Genomic DNA, 19,343 nt, shown 5'->3' with positions numbered 1-19,343 from the left:
GACTTTAAAAGCCAGAGTGGCTTATATTTGATACTAGAGGCAGTAGGAAACTATTAGAATTTATTGAAAAGGGTCATGATATAGTTAGTCAACACTCCAGGAAAATCACTTTGGTATTGTGTATAGGATGGTTTTGAAAGGGTCAGTGAGATGAGTCAAGGAGATGAATTAGGAGACTGTTGCAGTGTTCTAAGTGAGATAGCTCCCAGAATGAGAGACACACCGCCTCGTTCCTATATACCTGCTCTATTAAATTACCCTGACGTTTGTACCAGACTGAATAATTATCAAGAAATGCAACAAGAAAACACATTAAGTGATCTTTTTTTTTCCACCTGGAACATCACATGACATAAGACAGAAGTCCAGGGGCCAATGTTGCCAGCAAAAATCAGTTCAGGGTAGGCTTTCAATGCAACCATGAATGTAGCAGTGTAATCTATATCCTGTAGGTCGCATAGGTAGTAGACCTGGGATTCACATTCAGGTCCTCTGACTCCCAGTCTAGTACTCTTTTCACTGTCCCATGCTACCTATAAAACCATATCTGTAAAAGTATTGGCTGTAGCAAGAGAGCAGCTCGAACCCTAAGAAAGCCCCAGAGTGATCAGAAGGTTCCAAAATGTAGATCTTGGAAGACCTGGGGCGCACAAGCAGGTAGCAGCTAGATTGGTGCCACAGTATTCAAACTGGGACACCCTAGTCCCTGAGGTCCCTTTGTACTCTGTCTTGAGACTTCATCAAGGGTCCAGAGGGCAGAATTCTGAACCGTATAGATCCAAGGGGGTATAACTTTGGAAAGGGAAGTTAGCCCAGGAACCAGAGGGACAAAGAATAGGATCAAGCATGACTGACCGCCTCAACCAAAAACCAGTAGGGGTCAAACCTTGGCTCTGGTATAGAGTGCCAATTTAGGAAGTAAACTTAGACATATGAGTAAATCATTGAAAAAGTAGAAGAAAGTATAAAATATGTTATATAGAAAATGAGTGACTTGGAAAACAGGTCAAAGAAAAGTGATTCAAGGTAATAGAACTCCTTGGAACCCTGATTAAAATAAAGACAGGCTCTATAATTTAAGAAATCGTAAACGAAAACTTTAGACTTATTTGAACTAGAGGGCAAAGTAAAGAATCAAGGAATCATCTCCTGACATGAAGCCCCAAAGGAAAAGTCAAAGCCAAAATCCAGTTCCCACATCAAAGAAAAAATACTACAGGCATCCAGGAAGGAGTTCAAATACCAAGGAACTACAATTATGATCATACAACACCTGGCATATAAACAAGAGGAGATCTTGGAATATAATATTCCAAAAGCAAAAAAGAGCCCTATAGCCAAGAATACTTTGCAAAGCTGAGTATAATCCTGCAGGGGGGTGGGGTGGGGAAATGGATCTTTAATGGAATAGAGTATTTTCATGTTTCTGTTGAAAAGATCAAAATTAATAAATATTTACTGAATGAATTGAATCTTGAATTGATCTTAAATTGGTAATTCTATGAACTATTGAATTAATGATATTTGACTTAGAGAAATGGAATTAATTTGATTTTAATCACTCATCTTTTTTAAAAGCATTTTGGTCTTTGTTCAAATTAATTAACACACATTTGTTTAGTGCTTACTATGTGCCAAGTGTTTTGCTAAGTGCTAGGGATACAAAAAAAAACAACCCAACAAAAAACAAAAAAACCCAACAATGACAGTACCTGCCCATAAGAACTTTACATTTAAATGAGGGACACAACATGCAAAGAATTGTACAAAGAAGGTAAATGGTAGGCAGTTCCAGATAGAAGGCACTAGCAGGGATAGGAAAAGGTAGAAGGGTGAGTGGTAATGAGGAAAGTCCTCTGTAAAAGTTAGGAAAAGTTAAACTTTGAAAGAATATAAAGTGAAAAGAGTATGATTTCCTTCTATGAACAAGAAAAAAAGGAAGAATTTAAGTGAGTATTGAAGAGAAATTGAAATCAAAGGATCATAAATCCACCACTTGTTCTGCATTTATTAAGCACCTCCTATGTGTCCAGCACTGTGCTAGCATGGGGAGACAAAAGATAAAATTTAAAAAGTCTGTGCCCTCAAAGAGCAAAATCTACCTAGGGTAAAACAACATGAACCTAGAAGTATACAGATAGGAAATATAAGGTAATGGGCATCATTTTGTACTAATTTAGCTAATTCTTTGTTCTTCCTTTTTCTTTTATTCTACACAATAAGTTGTAAGAGGAAACACAAGTGCAGTAAGATTCAGGCAAATTACAAAGATTAATAAAACAGGGTCTTTACTCTCAAGGAATTTATAATTGAGTAGAGATAAGACATTTTAGGTGGGGGTGGGGGAAGGAAACAAGCATTTGTTAAATACTCATTATATTCCAGACATTGTGATCCTCCCAACAACCCTGCAAAGTAGGTGCTTTTACTATCCCCATTTGACAGTGGAGGAAATGAGGCAGACAGAGGTTAAATGACTTGACCAGAGTCACACAACTAGGAAGTGTTTGAGGTCATATTTGAACTCTTGTCTTCCTAACTACAAGTTCAGTGATTTTCCTACCTGCCTTTTTTTGGTAGTTAGCAGCACAGGTAAATAGCTACAAGTTTTGTTGTGGGGAAGTTAGAGGACCTGGGTTTTCCATAAAATGAGAAGAATAGACTTAATTGCCTTTAAGATTCTTATAATACATGGATAAATGCAATAAAGTATGGTTAGGGCCTAAGAAGAGTGCAAGGTGCTATTGGATCAAATGAGAGAGAAATCATTTCCAGAAGGAGGAAGATAATTTCTAGCTGCTTCTCTCTAATTCAGTTGCGAATCTAAATAGTTTAAATATTAAAAATAATGTCAGATTTCATCCCTGATATTCTATATTTGTATATAGACACAATATCTGAAGCTTCCTAGAATTAAGGAGTAAGAATCTAACAAGATCTAATAGCTTCCATGTTAAAGGAGTAGATGCCTTAGAATATAATATTCCAGAAGACAGAGGAGACAGGATTACAACCAAGAATCACCTACCCAGCAAAACTGAGTATAATCCTTCAGGAGAAAAATTAATACTTCATGAAAAAGAGACTTTAAAGCATTTATGATGAAAAGACCAGAGCTAAATAGACAATTTGACATCAAACACAAGACTGAAGGAAAGCATAAAATGATAACATGAAAGAAATCATAAGAGACTCGAAGTTAAACTGTCTATGTTTCTTTTTTTTTATTTGAAAAAATTTACTTTTAGTTTTTAATATTCAGTTCCACAAGCTTTTGAGTTACAAATTTTCTCCCCCTTCCTCTCCCCCCCCCCCCCCCCGGCCATGGCAGCATGCAATCCAATAGAGATTCTACATATATCTTCACACCAAACATTAGTCAAGTTTGTTCACATTTCTTTGTGGGAAGAGGATATATATAACTCTTAAGAACTTTATCATTTTTTAGGGCAGTTTGAGGGAGTCTATGTAGACAAAGGGCACAAGTGTGACTTTATTATGTTGGGATGACCTCCAAAAAAAAAGATGAATGAGTGAGGAAAAGGGATGCACTGGGAGAAGGGAAAAGAGAGAGGTACAATAGAGAAAGTTTTTTTCATATAAAAGGCATGCATGGAATAGCTTTTATAGTGGAGAAGAAAAATGGGGGGGAGTTGAGGCAATTCTTGAACCTCACTCTCATTGGAATTAGTTTAAAGAGGAAAGAATATATATACTCAACTTGGTATAGAAATCTATCTTATCCAGTAGGAAGGTAGGAAGGAAAAGGGATAAAATATATGGGAGGGAGTTTAGATGATAAAAGGGAAGGCACAGATTAAAGAGAGGTGGTGGTAAGAAGCAAAACAGACTTTTGAGAAGGGATAGGATAAAAAGAGAAAGATAAACAGAAAAAAATAGGATGGAGGGAAATACACAGTTAGTAACCATAACAATCTTTTTTTACCCATAAGATATATAAGTGGGTAGCAGAATGGGTAAGAAACCCGAGTCCAACAATTTGTTTGTAAGAACCATTTGAAACAGAAAGACATACCCAGAATTAAAATAAAGGGTTGGAGTAGAATCTAATATGCTTCAGCTCATGTAAAAAAGGCAGGAGTAGAAATCATGACCTCAGAAAAAGCAAAAGCAAAAATAGCCTTAATTAAAAGAGATAATTAGAGAAAATATATTTTACTAAACAGTACCATAGACAATGCAGTAATATAAAAAAAATTTACAGCAAGTTTCTCAAAGGCCTCCTTACTCAAATATACAAAACTGAGTCAGATTTATAAAAATAAATAGCCATTGCTCAGCTGGTAAATGGTCAAGGGATATGAACAGGCAGTTTTCAAAAGAAAAAATCAAAATTGTCTATGGTCATATGAAAAAATGTTCTAAATCATTATTGACTAGAGAAATGCCAGCTAAAAGAATTCTGAGATATCACCTCACACATATTAGAAATGACAGATGCTAGAAGGGATGAGGGAAAATAGGTACTTTATTTACTGTTGGTAATGTTGTGATTGAACTGGTCCAACAATTCTGGAGAACAACTTGGAATTAGGCCCAAGGGACTATCAAACTTTTGACCCAGCAATAGCACTATGAGGTTTGTACTCCAAAGAGATCAAAGAAAAAAAAGAAAAGGACCTAAATGCATGACAATATTCATAGCAGTTCTTTGTAGTGGCAAAGAATTGGAAATTGAGAGGATGTTCATCAATTAGGGGATGGCTGAACAGTTTGTGTTTTATGATTTTTGATGTAGTGTTATTCTGCCATAAGAAATGACACGGGCTCTTTCCAGGGGAAAAAAACACATGGGAACACTTAAATGAACCAATACAAAGTGAAATGAGAAGAAATTGGAAATCATTGTGCATAGTAGCAACAATGGTGTAATGACCAGCTGTGTGAGACTTGGCTACCCTGATCAATACAAGGATCCAAGACAATTCCAAATGACTCATGTTGAAAAATGCTACCTCCAGAGAGAGAACTGATGAACTCTGAAGTATGATTCTCTCTCTCTCTCTCTCTCTCTCTCTCTCTCTCTCTCGTTCCCTTCCTTCCTTCCTTCCTTCCTTCCTTCCTTCCTTCCTTCCTTCCTTCCTTCCTTCCTTCCTTCCTTCCTTCCTTCCTTCCTTCCTTCCTCCCTTCCTCCCTCCCTCCTCCTTCTGCAATATGGTTAATATGGAAATATGTCTTGCATGATTTCATATGTATAATTGATTTCATTTTTTTTTTTGCCTTCTCAATGGGTAGAGGAGAGGTTGGAGAGAGGGAAAGAATTTGGAACTCAATTTAAAAAAGAAAAGAATGTTAAAAAAAAAGTTCCACACAGTCTGGTTTCAAGGGATGCTCTCCTCTGAGAGCTCCATGGTTTAGTCACACTGGCCTACTTGTTGCTTCTTCATGACATTCTCTCTTCATCTCTTTGCTTCTGAACTGATTGTCCCCATGCCTGGAATGCTCCTCTTCGCCTCTACCTCTCTGTTTTGTTTTGTCTTTTCAAATGCCATCTAATCCATGACGGCCTTTTTTTTTTTGATCCATTCAGGTGCTGTTTCCCTCTTTCAATAATATACTTTGTATTCATTTTGTAAGTTAGTGAAATTAAAGTTGAACTTCAATAAGTTAATACCTGTTTTTGAGTCCTGTCTCCAGCAGTTAGTTACTGTGTAAGCTCCTTGATGACAAAGACTGCTTTTTCTTTTCTTCGAGTTCTCAATGCTTCAGTTAGTATAGTAATCATTTAGTGAATTCTTGTTGATTGAAGATTAATTGTTTAACCTTGGGCAGCAGGTATTGTTAACCTCTCTGATCCTTAGTTTCCTCATCTGTGAAATGGTAATGTCTGCACTATTACCTTTCAGGCTTTTTGATTCAGTGTGATGAAATGTTACATGCTCTATAAGTGCCATCTATTTTCACATCATGACATAAATGAATACCCAAAATAAGCTGTAATCCTTTAAATGTACATTTTGTTGTTTTAAGATATGTTTTCCATGATTGCACATGTATAACCTATATCTAATTGCTTACCATTTCAGGGAGGGGGCAGTAGAAGAAGGGATGGAAGGAGGGATTGAATTAGCTACTCAGAACTTTTAAAAATATTAATTTTTTTAAACATGCAATTGGGGGAAACACATACACACATATATGAATATATTTTGTGGCTCTGGATAGGACACTTTGCCTTTTTGAGTCTTAAGACTTCATATTTAAATAAAGAAAGCCCTTACTACTACATGATCTCTAAAGTTCATTTCAATTCTCTGATGTTCAATGGATACTCATCCTCTTAATATTTAGTGCCCTTTATCTGCCTCTTCTTGCCTTCTGAAGCTTATGTATTTTCTTTATATTTTAACTCCTAGAATGCAAGGTTAAACCTTTTAATTTAGGGACAACATAAATACACATAAATTGCCCATAGATCACTAAGATCTAAACCCTAGAACATAACAATTGAGTGATACCCAGGGCCTTGAATGTGATAGATCTGAACCACTCACCCCTTCTGGAATGACTTAGTACATTTATATATTTCAAAAAAATAATAATGCTTTCTTTCCTATGTAATTTGATTAAGAAGCCATTTTTCAAAGGTGCCAAGACCAGACTTCAACTCCAGTATCAGATACCTGCAATCTATGTGACATTGGGCTAGTCATTTAATGTCTGCCCCATTTGTAAAATGGGGTTAGTAAAAGCCTCTACCTCACAGAGTAAGGATAAAATGAGATCTTTGTAATGTGCTTTGTGAACCTTAAAGCATTATGTAAATGCTGCCTGTCATACATTTCATCTAGTGGCCAAATGGTGGCCTAGACCCCATTTGGTCCAATTTCTAGACCTGGCTTTGACACTAATTGGCTTGTGGTCTGTGGGAAATCACCTTATTTTCAATTCTTTTCTCTCCCTCACCATTCCTTTTCTATTATTCACACCACCCCACCCCAATATTCAGTTATATGCTATCTTGTAAATTTTACCACCTCTTGCCTGATGGTGGTTGGTTGATTGTTGTTCTTCAATCTCAAAGAGGATCAAAATGAGTCTGACTGTAGCTGATCAGACCAAAATGAGCCTAGAAGACTCTACTGTAAATTGGGCACAAATAGTCCACATCCACTAATTAGAGTCTCAACTATTAGTCTTTCCACTCTTCGATCCATTATCCACACAGTTGACAAAATTGTCTTTCTAAAACATATCATGTCAGTCCCCTGATTAAGAAACCAATTTCCCCTATAATAAAATACAAATTCCTCAAACTGCCATTTACAATGACTCACAATATTGGCTCCATCCTGGAACTTTTCCAGATGTTTTTGACCAGATCAGCCTACTTAAGATCATAGAATCATGAACTTAAATATTGAAAGGAACCCTAGCGACAATCTAATTCAACCCTTTCATTTTACAGATGAAGAAATGGAGGCCCACTGAGAATAAGTGACTTGCCTGTGGTCACAGTTAGTAAATGAAAGAGCCAGGATTTGGAACAAGGTCCTCTTTCCTAGCTCTTACTCCTACAATAAGTTACCTTTTTTGTTGCTTTTCCGCAGAATCGGAATTCTTTTTTTCACCTCTGTGCCTTTGGATAGACTATCTTTCATGTCTGAAACATACTTTGTCCTCATCTCTGCCTCTTTTCACTAAGTTCCAGTGGTTCATTTTTAACTCTTAAGATTACATATAAATTCCTTTATTTGACTTTTTAAAACCCTTTACAACTTGACCTCAACTGTACTTGACTGTCCTGTCAAACTGTCCTTCTTGTTGTTCTTCATACACTTTGCTTCATCTTTCATCTCTGTGCTTTTCCATTGGCTGGAATGCACTTCTTCCTGACCTCCCCTTCTTAGAATCCTTTGTTTCTTTAGAAGTTCTACTCAAGGGGCATCTAGGTGGCACAGTGAATAGAGCACCAGTCCTGGAATCAGGCAGACCTGAATTCAAATCCTGCATCAGACACTTAACACTTACGAGCTGTGTGACCTACGGCAAGTCACTTAACCCCAATTTCCCTGCATTCCCCCCTCCAAAAAGCAAAAAAAAAAAAAGTTCTACTCATGAGCTACCTTCTGATACCTACTTTTCTGATTTCCCCAGTCCATCCAGGTACCAAATACTATCTCTCTCATAAAATATATACATATATACATAGACATACATACATGTATATATATATATTTACACTTATTTATGTACATGTCTCTCTATAGAATGTGAGTAGGGACAGTTTTATTCTTGTCTTTGTATCTCAGCACCTTCCCAGTGCAAGCACATTGATTGATTGAATGATAATCTCTGACTACCTTCAAGGCAAAGTTATAGGCTCCTTCCTAAATGAATCCTTTGTTCATCTCTTTAGTTGGTAGCTCTCTCTCTCTCTCTCCTCTCAGATAATCATGTGTATCTGTTTAGATATTTCATCCTCACTCTATACCCCAAATAGTATTTAAACTCTTTAAAGGCAAGGACTATTTTTGTTTGTTTGTTTTATCTTATCTTTGTTTCTTAAGGACCTAGTACAGTGCCTTGCACATAACAGGTGTTTAATAAATGGTTGTTGCATTGAACAATCCAAAGGGAAGGGAAGCTACATTAGAAGAAGCAAGTTCTTTCTTATTTCTTGGCTTAAAATCAGTTCCCTGAAAGAAAAGCACATATATAAGAAAATACTTCTTAGTGAACACAGTAAACTAGAGAAGCATACATATTTCATCTTTCAATTTAATGAAGATGATTATGTCTTCTATGTTTAATTTAAGAGCCATTTGTGGCATAATTGATAGAGAGTTGACCTTGGAGTCAAGAATCCCTGAGTTCAGGTCTCACCTCAGACATATATCAGGTTTCTCTGGTGACAACTAACTTTTTGGTGTCTAAGCCCCTGTTTAAGTTTGTAAACCACACAGAATAAGATGAACTGACTTGATAGAGAAAATTTATCATTGCAATCTTTGTATCCCAAAGAAGACACAAATCCAATAATCAGTACAAAATACACACATGCACGCATGTGTGTGTATGCAGACACACACACACATACACATATACTACTCTGTTAGGAATTAAGGGAAATGTGGTCCCTGATGTACCAAAAAGGTTAGGGCTAGAAGAGAAAGTAGTACCATTCAGCTTAGTCAATAGGAGAAAGAGATGATTGTGTTTATGGTAATCCACTATTATTTTCTATACATAATACGCATTAAATCTCTGGATTGTGACACGAGGCATATCTGTTTCTCCTATTGCAGGAGTCAAAGGAGGAATACAAGTTCTAATAATGATGAGTTACATTTGCAGAGAGTTCTTTGTACTTAACTCTACAGAACCCTACAAGTGTAATTTGGTCCTTTTCATTGAATGAGTTTATATCATTTAGGTGATTAGAGATGAAAACCAGAACCATATATATCTATGGGTGGAGTAGAACTACATTGCTAGAATCCCTAGGCAACTAAGTGACAGCAAAATGGAGAGGGATCTGTTGAAAACAGGGACATGTATAGAAGTATATGGTTATAAAAGATGTTACTATTTATGAAGGTGGCTGTTGTATTTGCTCTTCTGGAAGGCAGGGATTGATTGTTTCATTTTCGTCCTTTTATCTCTAGTACTATTGCACAAAGTAGACACTGAATAAATGCTCATTGGATTAGATTGAATCTACAATCTAGAATTGGTGATAATGATCATGCCCCTGCCTTATCTTGACAAGCTCGACTCTATCTAGAAAACATTTTCAAGCTGTGATCTTGGACTACTCTGACAGAAGTTAATTCCATGCTTGTTAGAACAACTCCAGTGCAGTAAAATCATGTCAAAAGTTGCTGAGAAATTGGTAGTTGCAGTCCTAAAAATTTATGCTTCTGTTTTAGAAGCCCCAACTCTGAAAAGGATCCTTCCATTCTTTTGGCAGATCTTTAATTAACCCCTCTAGAAGCCTAGTCTTTAAGACTTACATTCGATCCTTTCCATTTATGAGATGTAGCAGCCTTCTTACTTCTTCCCCTAGAAATGTTACAGCACCAACTTCTGTGATGACATCAACAGATGCTTCCCAAATCAGCACTATCAAGGTCAGACTACACCAGAGGACAAGAATGTCAGTCCTCCGATGACTCTTAATCAGTTCATTCTAGATACCCATTGACTGACTTGCAGATTCTTCTCAGTGGTGTGAATGAATGCTTGGTGATCGACTGATCATGAGGATTTACCCTGCCTGGCTCAAGTAGGGACTTCAGAACAAACCATGGTATGGCTCTCCCCTTGCCACATGCTGCACGCATGGGAAGCTGTCCTCACAGCTTTCAGGTTCCATCTTGAACTTGGATGAAGTTCCAACTATGCATACCACCAAGTGCAGAGAAAGGCCTAATAACCTCCATTCTAAAGCATCTGACTTCTTGGCAGTGAGTCTTAAGCAGAAGCGTCAACCTTACTACACTTTTTGTCAGACATGAATAAGGTACACAGAACCAATTTCACCTCCCTCAATTTCAAAGGATTCAATTTCTCCCCACACAACAGTGAGCTATTCCTCTACCCCCTGCCAGTTTGCCTACTTAAATAGGATCTAGGAAGCTAAGCCATCTGTTCCTAAGCCCTACAGCAAAATAACTTTTCCCCTTGTGTGAGTCCTTGTTCTTACCAGTGAATGACTTGGTGTTTCATGGAATTCTCAGAGGAGGTGCTCCCACACCTCGTAAAGGCAGGAAAATGACTTTGTCTGCTGTAGCTGAAGGAAAACCTTTCTCCTGAAGGAGGTTGGTGTGGAGATGAGGAGGAATGGGTTCACATTCTACCACTGTTACTTATTAGGCTTTAGAGAATTTATTTAACCCTTTATATATAAAATGAGCAGGTTAGATTAAATAATCCTGAGGTTCCTTTAAGCCCAAAATTTCACAATTCACAACTATACAACTAAGTGAAAGTACACACTCTGTTGAATGTACATCTGCCCCCAAACAGGTAGATGGGATCACTATTACTCTCAGTATATTAAGATTTCCAGAATGCATTTCTCCTGGAACTGGACCCTTGAAGGAAATAATTTCTAAGTGCTTTCTATAAACATTTGACATGGTTACAATGCTATCTTCAGTAAGCTAATACTACTATCAAGGGTCCTATTCTGAGTGACTGGCACATCAAAGCCTTTTTCTCAGCAGATATGAAGAGCTTCCAAGAAGGCACACACAGAAGAACAGGTTTTAAAGGTACTGCTAAGATGCCTGATGTCGAAATGTCCAAAAACTCTGTTTCCTGGAACTCCTGAGCACGAAATGCTTTAGGTTGTAAGAACCTCAATGGAAACTCAACTTGGTTTAAATTTAAGTTGTAAACCCCAACAGTACTGTCACTAATCAACCCAAATAGTTCAATGCATGGCTAGTCCACCTGAGCAAAATGCCATTCATACCACATTATGTCAGCAGAAAGGATTTTGCTTTCACTCCATTTTTGCTGTGTTTCCATCTCCAAATGTACATCATGTATAGAGCTAGGGACTGAAGATGATTTGGGCCAAGGAAGGTCCTTACTCATGCCTCAGCCCCACTCCCTTCCCGAATTTCAAGAGAGAAAATAAAAGGTCACATAACTCTCCCTGTTCCCTATGATAAATATATATCAGAAGAAAAAAAATTTCTTTTTTCCTAGAGAAAATTCAGTCCAATCTTCTACCCAATTTCACTTGAGAAAATTTCAAAGCAAGTGGTAGCTAGAGCAAAAAAAAATTGAAAACGATAGAGGAATATATACTTAAGGCATTGGTAGATAAAGGACAGTCTTAAATTGCTTAATGAGTCACTTTGAATAGATCCAAATGGACTTAGCAGAGGTCATTTAAGTAAAGCAAGGAGAAGAAAATTGGTTCTTACCTGTGTTTCTTTAATTATCCCATTTCTTTTATGGTTTCCACTTTGGGAGCCATTACTCTGTTTCTGGTGATTGTGAAGTTTTCCATTACAGACAGTACCACCTTCTGGATTAGCCATTTGTTTAAATGAATGATCCTGTCAAGTTTTCTTCTTCCAGTTTCTCCAGGATCTTGGCTTTTGAAGTTAGTGAATGATGGGATAAAAAGTTTTGGGTTGAGCCCTAAAAGGAATCCTACTGGTCTATCAGGCTTTTCCAGAAGAGGAGTGACTGCCTATCTTTTTGCCAGATCTTTGAAACTAAAAACAAACTGTTACCTTTACACACCTTCAACCTCAATAATTCAGAACGCAGCCTCTATAGCAACTAAACTGCTTCTAAAACTACTTCTTATGCTGGTTTCTAGCATGGACAGAGGTAGCCAGTTTAGTCCATTGCAGGCTAAATAAAAGTGGGCGGGCAGGAAGGTGGAGAGTCATTTAAAGACACACGGCCTCTGAATTAGTCTGTTCAAAATTGTTGATTTCCCCTCCTGGCTTGCTCCCTCTCCTGGTCTTCCCCCTCCCCACCTCATGTATGCATTCACAGTATAATAGATTTGGAGTTGAAAGATACTTTAGAGGTCATCTAATACAATCCTTCCATTTTACAGGTGAGGAAACAGACCCAGAGACTTGACCAAGGTTATATAACTAACATGTGGGCAAATCAAGATTTGAAATGATGTCCTTAAATTCCAGATCTAGCTTTCTTCCCAGCTTTCCCTCCTTTATGTCTAGTATAATTCCTGTGGTCACTAACTCAAAGCAAAACCTTCACATGAACATTTCTAGAATTGGTCAGTTACAGTAATAGAGGAAACATTTCTTACTTGTCTAATATTGCATCGCTAATGGCTTGCATATAATTATAGCAATGGAATAATTTGTCTTTTATAAAGAAAATACCTTAGTGATCATCCAAGTTCAGTCCCCTCATTTTATAAATAAGTTAACTGAGACTTGGGGGAGTAGAGCAATTTATCTAAGGTCACACAGTTGTTAGTCAAACTGGACTAGAACTCAGGTCTGTGATTTACATTTTGCTTATGATATGAACAATTTGAACCCACCAAACATTAAAATCTAGGAGATAAGGGATTAAAAATAAGGAAATCACTGCAGTTAATGGTCTTACTAACTTTAAGAAGCAAGTAATATAGTTTTAGCAATGGTTTTTGGGTCACATTTATCATGTGATTATAGACAAATCATTTAGTCCTCTTTACCTCATATTTTATGCCTGCAAAATAAGGGAACTGATTCCTAGCAAGCTTGCCTGGATGCCAGCCAATTTTATTTGCCCAATGCAGTCCTAGTTGAGCAGAATGAGGTTAAGGTAAGTGGTCAGTTTTAGTAGACATCCTTGAAAGATTGAACTAGATTAGTACAAGGAATCAGTTGGAATGAGGAGGCTGGTGCTGAGAGGAAGAAAGGAAAGCAAAGATAAGTGAAATAAATGGTCATGCTTAGGACATGCTGAGAAATGAATCCATCTTTAACTGAATATTTGAATGTGGAATAAAGGTGGAAGATACCAAGTTACCAACATATTAGGACCAACAAATGAAAACATTTGTATTTGGTTAAGAATATGGTCTGGTGAAATTTTCAGAATGCAGGTGATTCTAGTTGAATGGATATCTTCAGCAATAAGTTGAAGTGACAATGGTATCAGGAAGAAAGATAAAAACAGGAAGTAATTTTCAAAACAATATGGGAACTATGACTTCTGTCTTACAGTAAAACCTAAGTAAGTAATTTTCTGTGTTTATGATGACCTCACAAAAGTGGAAATGTATCTCCATGTCCTGAACATAACTAGGACTCTTAGTGTAGTGATTTTCCCTGTCTCTAATGGAGAAGCTGAGTGTTGTGGTGGATCAAACATCTCCTAAATTTTTTTTTCCTAAGCCACTGGAGCATAAGTCTTAAGCAGGTACAAACTAGAAAGGCTCCAAGGGCAATCCTTGTGATTGACTATACTTCTCTCTTGTCCAAGGACTGATCTAATCAGGTATTGAGACTCATTGTCATCAGCAATTGGCTACAAGATAAGGATTTTTTTTGGGGGGGGGTAACTACAGGGATCCATATTGTCATACTTGCATTTTATATGATAGAGATTAATAAGCACTGGTGGAAACACTCAAGTAATTTTGGTGAAATCTCAACAAAATGATTAAGCAAGTGAAGGTGCAAATAAACATCTTTCTATTACTAATTCCCAATAACACTGCCCTTGAGCATTTATTGTTGTTTATACCTTAACAGTAAAATGAGGGGAACCTAAGCAGTCCCTCCTACTCCTTGGGCAGAGCTCTCTTTCCTTTGCTGCAGCTTTAAAGTTGGGCTTTAAAAAGTGTATTAATGACCTCAAAAAGGATTAAAGTGCAAAGGGCATAGGAGGTAAAATTGACAGGCCTTGACAACAGATTTGATATGAAGAATAAGAGAGTAAGGGGATTTTGTTTTGGAAAGGTTGAGTTTAAGATGGTACTGGTGCATCTGTGTGGAGATGGCCAGTAAGCAGTTGGTAATTTAAAAGTTAAGTTCAGGAGAGAAGCTAGAGAAGAATGCGTAGATTTAGATGTCATGTTCTGAAAGACAATAATTGAACCCATGAGAACTGGTAAGATCAGTAAGGGAGTAAGCATAGAGGGGAAAAAAGAAAAGAGTTGGGGGGTGGGGACTGGGCCAAGGGAGGGTGGGAACTTTTAGGAATATCTACTCTTAAGGGATAAGCAAGAATGGTGAAATAGCAAAGGATCCTGGGAAGTAGTCAGGAAGAGAATAAAGAGAAAGTAGTTTTGCAGAAGGAAACAGGAAAGAGTGTCCAGATAGAGGGAGTGGTTGACAGTGTCAGAAGGTGCAAAAAAGTCTAGAATACAGTCTTAGAAAAGGCTATTAGGTTTAGCAATCATGTAAGGAGTGGGGCACCTTCTTCCAGCTAAGTTGATATAATCACTGAAAGCTCACATTGGTAATGACAAGGTGTTAATGAGGCAGCTGGTGGTTAGGTGGATAGAGTGCTGGACCTGCAGTCAGGAAGACCCCAGTTCAAATCCAACCTCAGGCACTTAACTAGTTGTAAAACTAGCTGTACCAATTGACTCTGGGCAAAGTCACTTAACCATGTACTTCATTTTCCTCATCTGTAAAATTTAGATAATAGCATAGCACAGTTGTGGAGCTCAAATGAGTTAATATTTGTAAAGATGGAACCAGGGGATTTCTTTCCCTTTTGTTTACCTTCCTTGCAGTTGTAAGAGCCTACAACTTAAACACATGGCAGAAGTGGTTGAGATGTGCCTACCCAGTCAATCAGAAATTATTTATTAAGCTCCTATTATATGCCAGGCCCTGAACTAAGATCTGAAGATAGAAAGGAGGACAAAAGACAGTCCCTGCTCTCAAGGAGCTCTCTGTCTAATAGGGAAGATCACATACAAACATCTATGTACATACAAACTATACAGGATAAATTAGAGATAATCAGCAGAGGGAAGAAAAGGTATTGGGACAAACTTCCTGCGGAAAGCAGGATTTGAAGGAAGCCAGGAGGAAGAGATGAAGAAAGAGAATATTACAGGCTTGGGGGACAGCCAGTGAAAATGTCTCAGTTAAGGAGATGAAGTGTCTTGTTCAAGCAACAGCCAGGAGGCTGGTTTAACTTGATCAGAGTAACTGGGGAGATAAGAAGACATAAAGAAAGTGTGGGAGAGAAAGTTAAGAAGGGGTTGAATGTCAAATGAGAGGCTTTTATATTTGATCCTAAAGGTAATAAGGAGCCACTGGAGTTTATTGAATAGACAGGTCATGTGGTTAGACCTGGGCTTTAGGAAGATCACTTTGACAACTGAAGTGAGGATAGATTGGAGTGGGGAGAGACCTCTTATAGGCAGAACAGCTAGCAGCTATTTCAGTAGTGCAGGCATGAGGTGATGAGGGCCTACTATAGGGTGGTGGAAGTGTCAGAGGAGAGAACGGGGCACAGGAGAGATGTGATAAAGGTGAAATCAATAGGATGTGACAATAGAATGGTTACAGAAGGTAAGGGGGGAGCAGTGAGAGAGATTAGGAATGAAGTATGATCATGGGGTTGCAAACCTAGGTGACTAGGAAGAGAGTAGTGCCCTTAACAATAATAGGAAAGTTAGAAAAAGAGGAGGCTTTGTGGGGGAAAAGAACAAGTTTAGTTTTGCACGTGTTGAAGATAACTATGAGACAAATAGGTAAAGATGTCCAGTATGCAATTGGAGATGCAAGACTAGGGGTCAGCTGGAAAAATGAATGTGAGAATCATCAACATTGAGATGATAATTGAATCTATGGGTGCTGATGAGATAGTGAATTAGTATAGAGGGAGAAAGAGGTCCAAGACAGAGCCCTGTGGGACACTCAGGCTTAGCAGGCATATCCTGACTGAAAATCTAGCAAAGAAGAAAGAGAAGTAACAGGCAGATAGGTAGAAGGAGAACCAGGAAAGCAATATCATAAAAACCTAGGGAGAAAAGAATATTGAGAACAATAAGGTGATTAACAGTGTTAAAGGCTGTATAAAGTTCAAGAATAAAGATTGAGTCAGGGCCATTAGATCTGACAATTAAGAAATTGTAACTTTGGAGAGCAGTTTTGATTGAATGAGTAAGCTGGAAGCCGGGCAATAATGTTAAGAATGTGAGAGGAAAGGAAGTGGCACCAATTGTAGCTGGCTTTCTCAAGGAGTTTGTCCCCAAATTGAGGGATAGATATGGAAATATGACCAGCAGGAATGAATGGTTCAAGTGAAGATGTTTTTGAAGATGAGAGAGATGGGCATATTTGTAGGCAGTACATAAGTAGCCACTAGACAGGGAGAGATTGAAGATAAATCAGACAATGGGGGGTAATAGGTGTGCTGAAGAAGATCACATGAAATGGAATAACCTGTGCATGTATTCTGCCTTGCTAAGGAGAAGTGCCATCTTACCACGTGAGACAAGGGTAAAGACAAAGACAGTGGCAAAAGGCAACTGAGTAATTGAAAGGGGAAGAGGGAAGAAAAGGGAGCTCTTGGTTTTGCAGTATGAGTGCCCATTTGAGATTGTGTAACATAAATTTGTAGTGGACTGAGTTTGTGTGGTTTTGTGATTTTTCTCCAGTTTCATTTTGTAGCATGAGAGTAGGATTTAAGACAGCAGATGGTGGGAGTAATCCAAGGCAGAGGCTTGACAGGGTGAGCTAGGTGAGCCTGAGGCTGATACTGCTAGCTTAAAGTCATTGACTACTTCTTTTGCTTTATGTTCCTTTCATCAAACATCATCAGTTTCTATACCAAAGGGAGGGCCCTGGACATTCTGGCTGACTTTTATGATGCCTGTGCCCAGGTGGAGATTGATGAATACCAAAACTATGACAAAGCCCATGAAGCACTGCCTGAGGCCTCCTAGAGCCTTTCAAAAGTCCCATGGAGCAAGAGACCAAACTAGCACAGCTGCAAAGTAAGATGACTCTTGTGAATAGATTCATTTAAGCCCGAAGGCCTACAAATACCTTGAGGAGATCTGGAAGAGGCTTCCATCTGCTAACCTGACATACTACATGAACCAGATGACCTTCCTTTCAGAGAAGATCCTAGACCTGAGAAATACTCAGTCTTAATTTAAGAGATTTTCTTTGGGATTTGGATGGGTGCACAATTCTCCAAAGAGTGCAGGAAAAGCTTGAATCCCTCTATTTGGGATTGAACTTCCCCAGGTCTGAGCTAGGTTTACTTGAGTCCAGAGCTTGAGCCTATTTTCTAGGAAGTCTATTCACCCCAGCACATTAGGAAAGGTAAAAAGCTGAAGATTCTAAAGTTTTGTAATAGCCTCACAGACGAGTTAAAACCTAGCATTCCACAAGCCTTTTTAGTGGCCTAGAATTTTTTTTTTAAGAGACAGGGTAGTGGGTTGACCTTGGCATCAAGGTGTTGATAGGCTCAAGTCTTGCTTCATGCACATACTACCTTTGTTGCTTAACCTCTCAGTGCCCTCAGGGAACTAAGACTCTATTGGTGTACTTGGAATAAAGATGTTTTCTTAGTATTTAAAATATAATAATGTACATAGGTTAGGTATGTTTTATTTCTTTGGTGTGCATATGTGCAAGAGTGCTTAACCTGGGGGTGGGGACTTCACCAGGATATCAAAGAGATCCATCATACACACACACACACACACACACACAGAGTTAAGGGAAAGGGGAGAAAATAAGCATTTATATAGCACCTATTATTTGATATTATGTGATTATGTGATAAGCATTAGAGATATAAAAAAGGTAAAAAGACAGTCCCTGCCTTCAAGGAGCTTATCATCTGATGAAAGAGAGCATGCAATCACACTCACACACACACACACACACACACACCCATGATAAATAGGAAATAATTAAAAGAAGGAAGACACTGGAATTAAGAGGGGTGCTAGATACTGTTATTATCCCCCCCCTTTTTTTTACAGTTGAGGAAACTAAGGCAAACAGAGATCACACAGCTAATAAATGTGTAAGGCTATCCTTTGAACTCAGTTCTTCTTGACTTTAAGCCTACCCTTCTATCTATTATGTTACTAGCTGTCTCTTCAGGTTAAGAACTCTATAAGGCAGTCTGGTGCTGAGCTCCTTGAAATTCAGTTAGGCTGATCATTGCACAACAGCACATGGGTGATCCCCAGGGCCCATATTCAAAAACTTCCTGGCTTGGGAACCTTTGGCATGGTCATAAAGAATCTGGGGATACCTCCAAGCCCAGATGAGGTGTTGGAGGAAGACTTTAACTTAGAGGAGTTCATAAATCATTATTATGTTTTTAGTAGCATTAGTATGAATAGAAACACTATCTCATTTCCCATTCAATTCTTCCATTTCCACTTCTCTTTATAATGTGGGTATAGTATGTATGTGTGAAGATATATATATATATATATATATATATATATACATATACATGCACACATAAGTTGTATATCTTTATTAACCTATTAGGAAAAGATTTATAATTGAAAACTGTGCAATTACTTTGTATAAGCATATTGTTGGAGTAGGGGCAGTTAGGTGGTACAATGGTTAGAGTACAGCACCTGAAGTCAGGAAGATCTCTTCATCAGTTCAAAGCTGGTCTCATACACTTACTAGCTATGTGACCCTGGGCAAGTCACTTAACAGTGTTTGTCTCAATTCCTCATCTGTAAAATGTGCTGGGAGAGGAAATTGTAAACTACTCCAGTATGTTTGCCAAGAATACCCCAAATGGAGTCACAAAGAGAAAGACATGACTGAAATAACTGAAGAACAATAACAAAATGGTTGGAGTAGGAAACAGTTGTTGCTTTGGGTTGATTTGCACACAAATACTTTCCCAAAACAGGATGGGAAATTTTT

The 19,343-nt window shown here is 38.0% G+C and overlaps 1 protein-coding gene across 1 annotated transcript in view; it reads right to left on the bottom strand.

The window, feature by feature from the left end:
• Nucleotides 1-12,317, bottom strand: part of SPTLC3 (serine palmitoyltransferase long chain base subunit 3) — a 192,712-nt gene extending 180,395 nt beyond the window's left edge. The window contains exon 1 of the mRNA XM_069075429.1: nucleotides 11,904-12,317. Within this exon, the coding sequence (XP_068931530.1) occupies nucleotides 11,904-12,020 (117 nt within the window). The 5' untranslated portion in view covers nucleotides 12,021-12,317. The remainder of the gene's footprint in view (nucleotides 1-11,903) is intronic.
• Nucleotides 12,318-19,343: the final 7,026 nt, after the last annotated feature.

Source organism: Petaurus breviceps, unplaced genomic scaffold, assembly GCF_028583685.1.
Source record: "Petaurus breviceps papuanus isolate PSGF00001 unplaced genomic scaffold, PetGlider_PUasm1.0 90919, whole genome shotgun sequence".
Lineage (NCBI taxonomy): Eukaryota > Metazoa > Chordata > Mammalia > Diprotodontia > Petauridae > Petaurus > Petaurus breviceps.
This window is presented reverse-complemented; position numbering and strand designations above follow the sequence as displayed.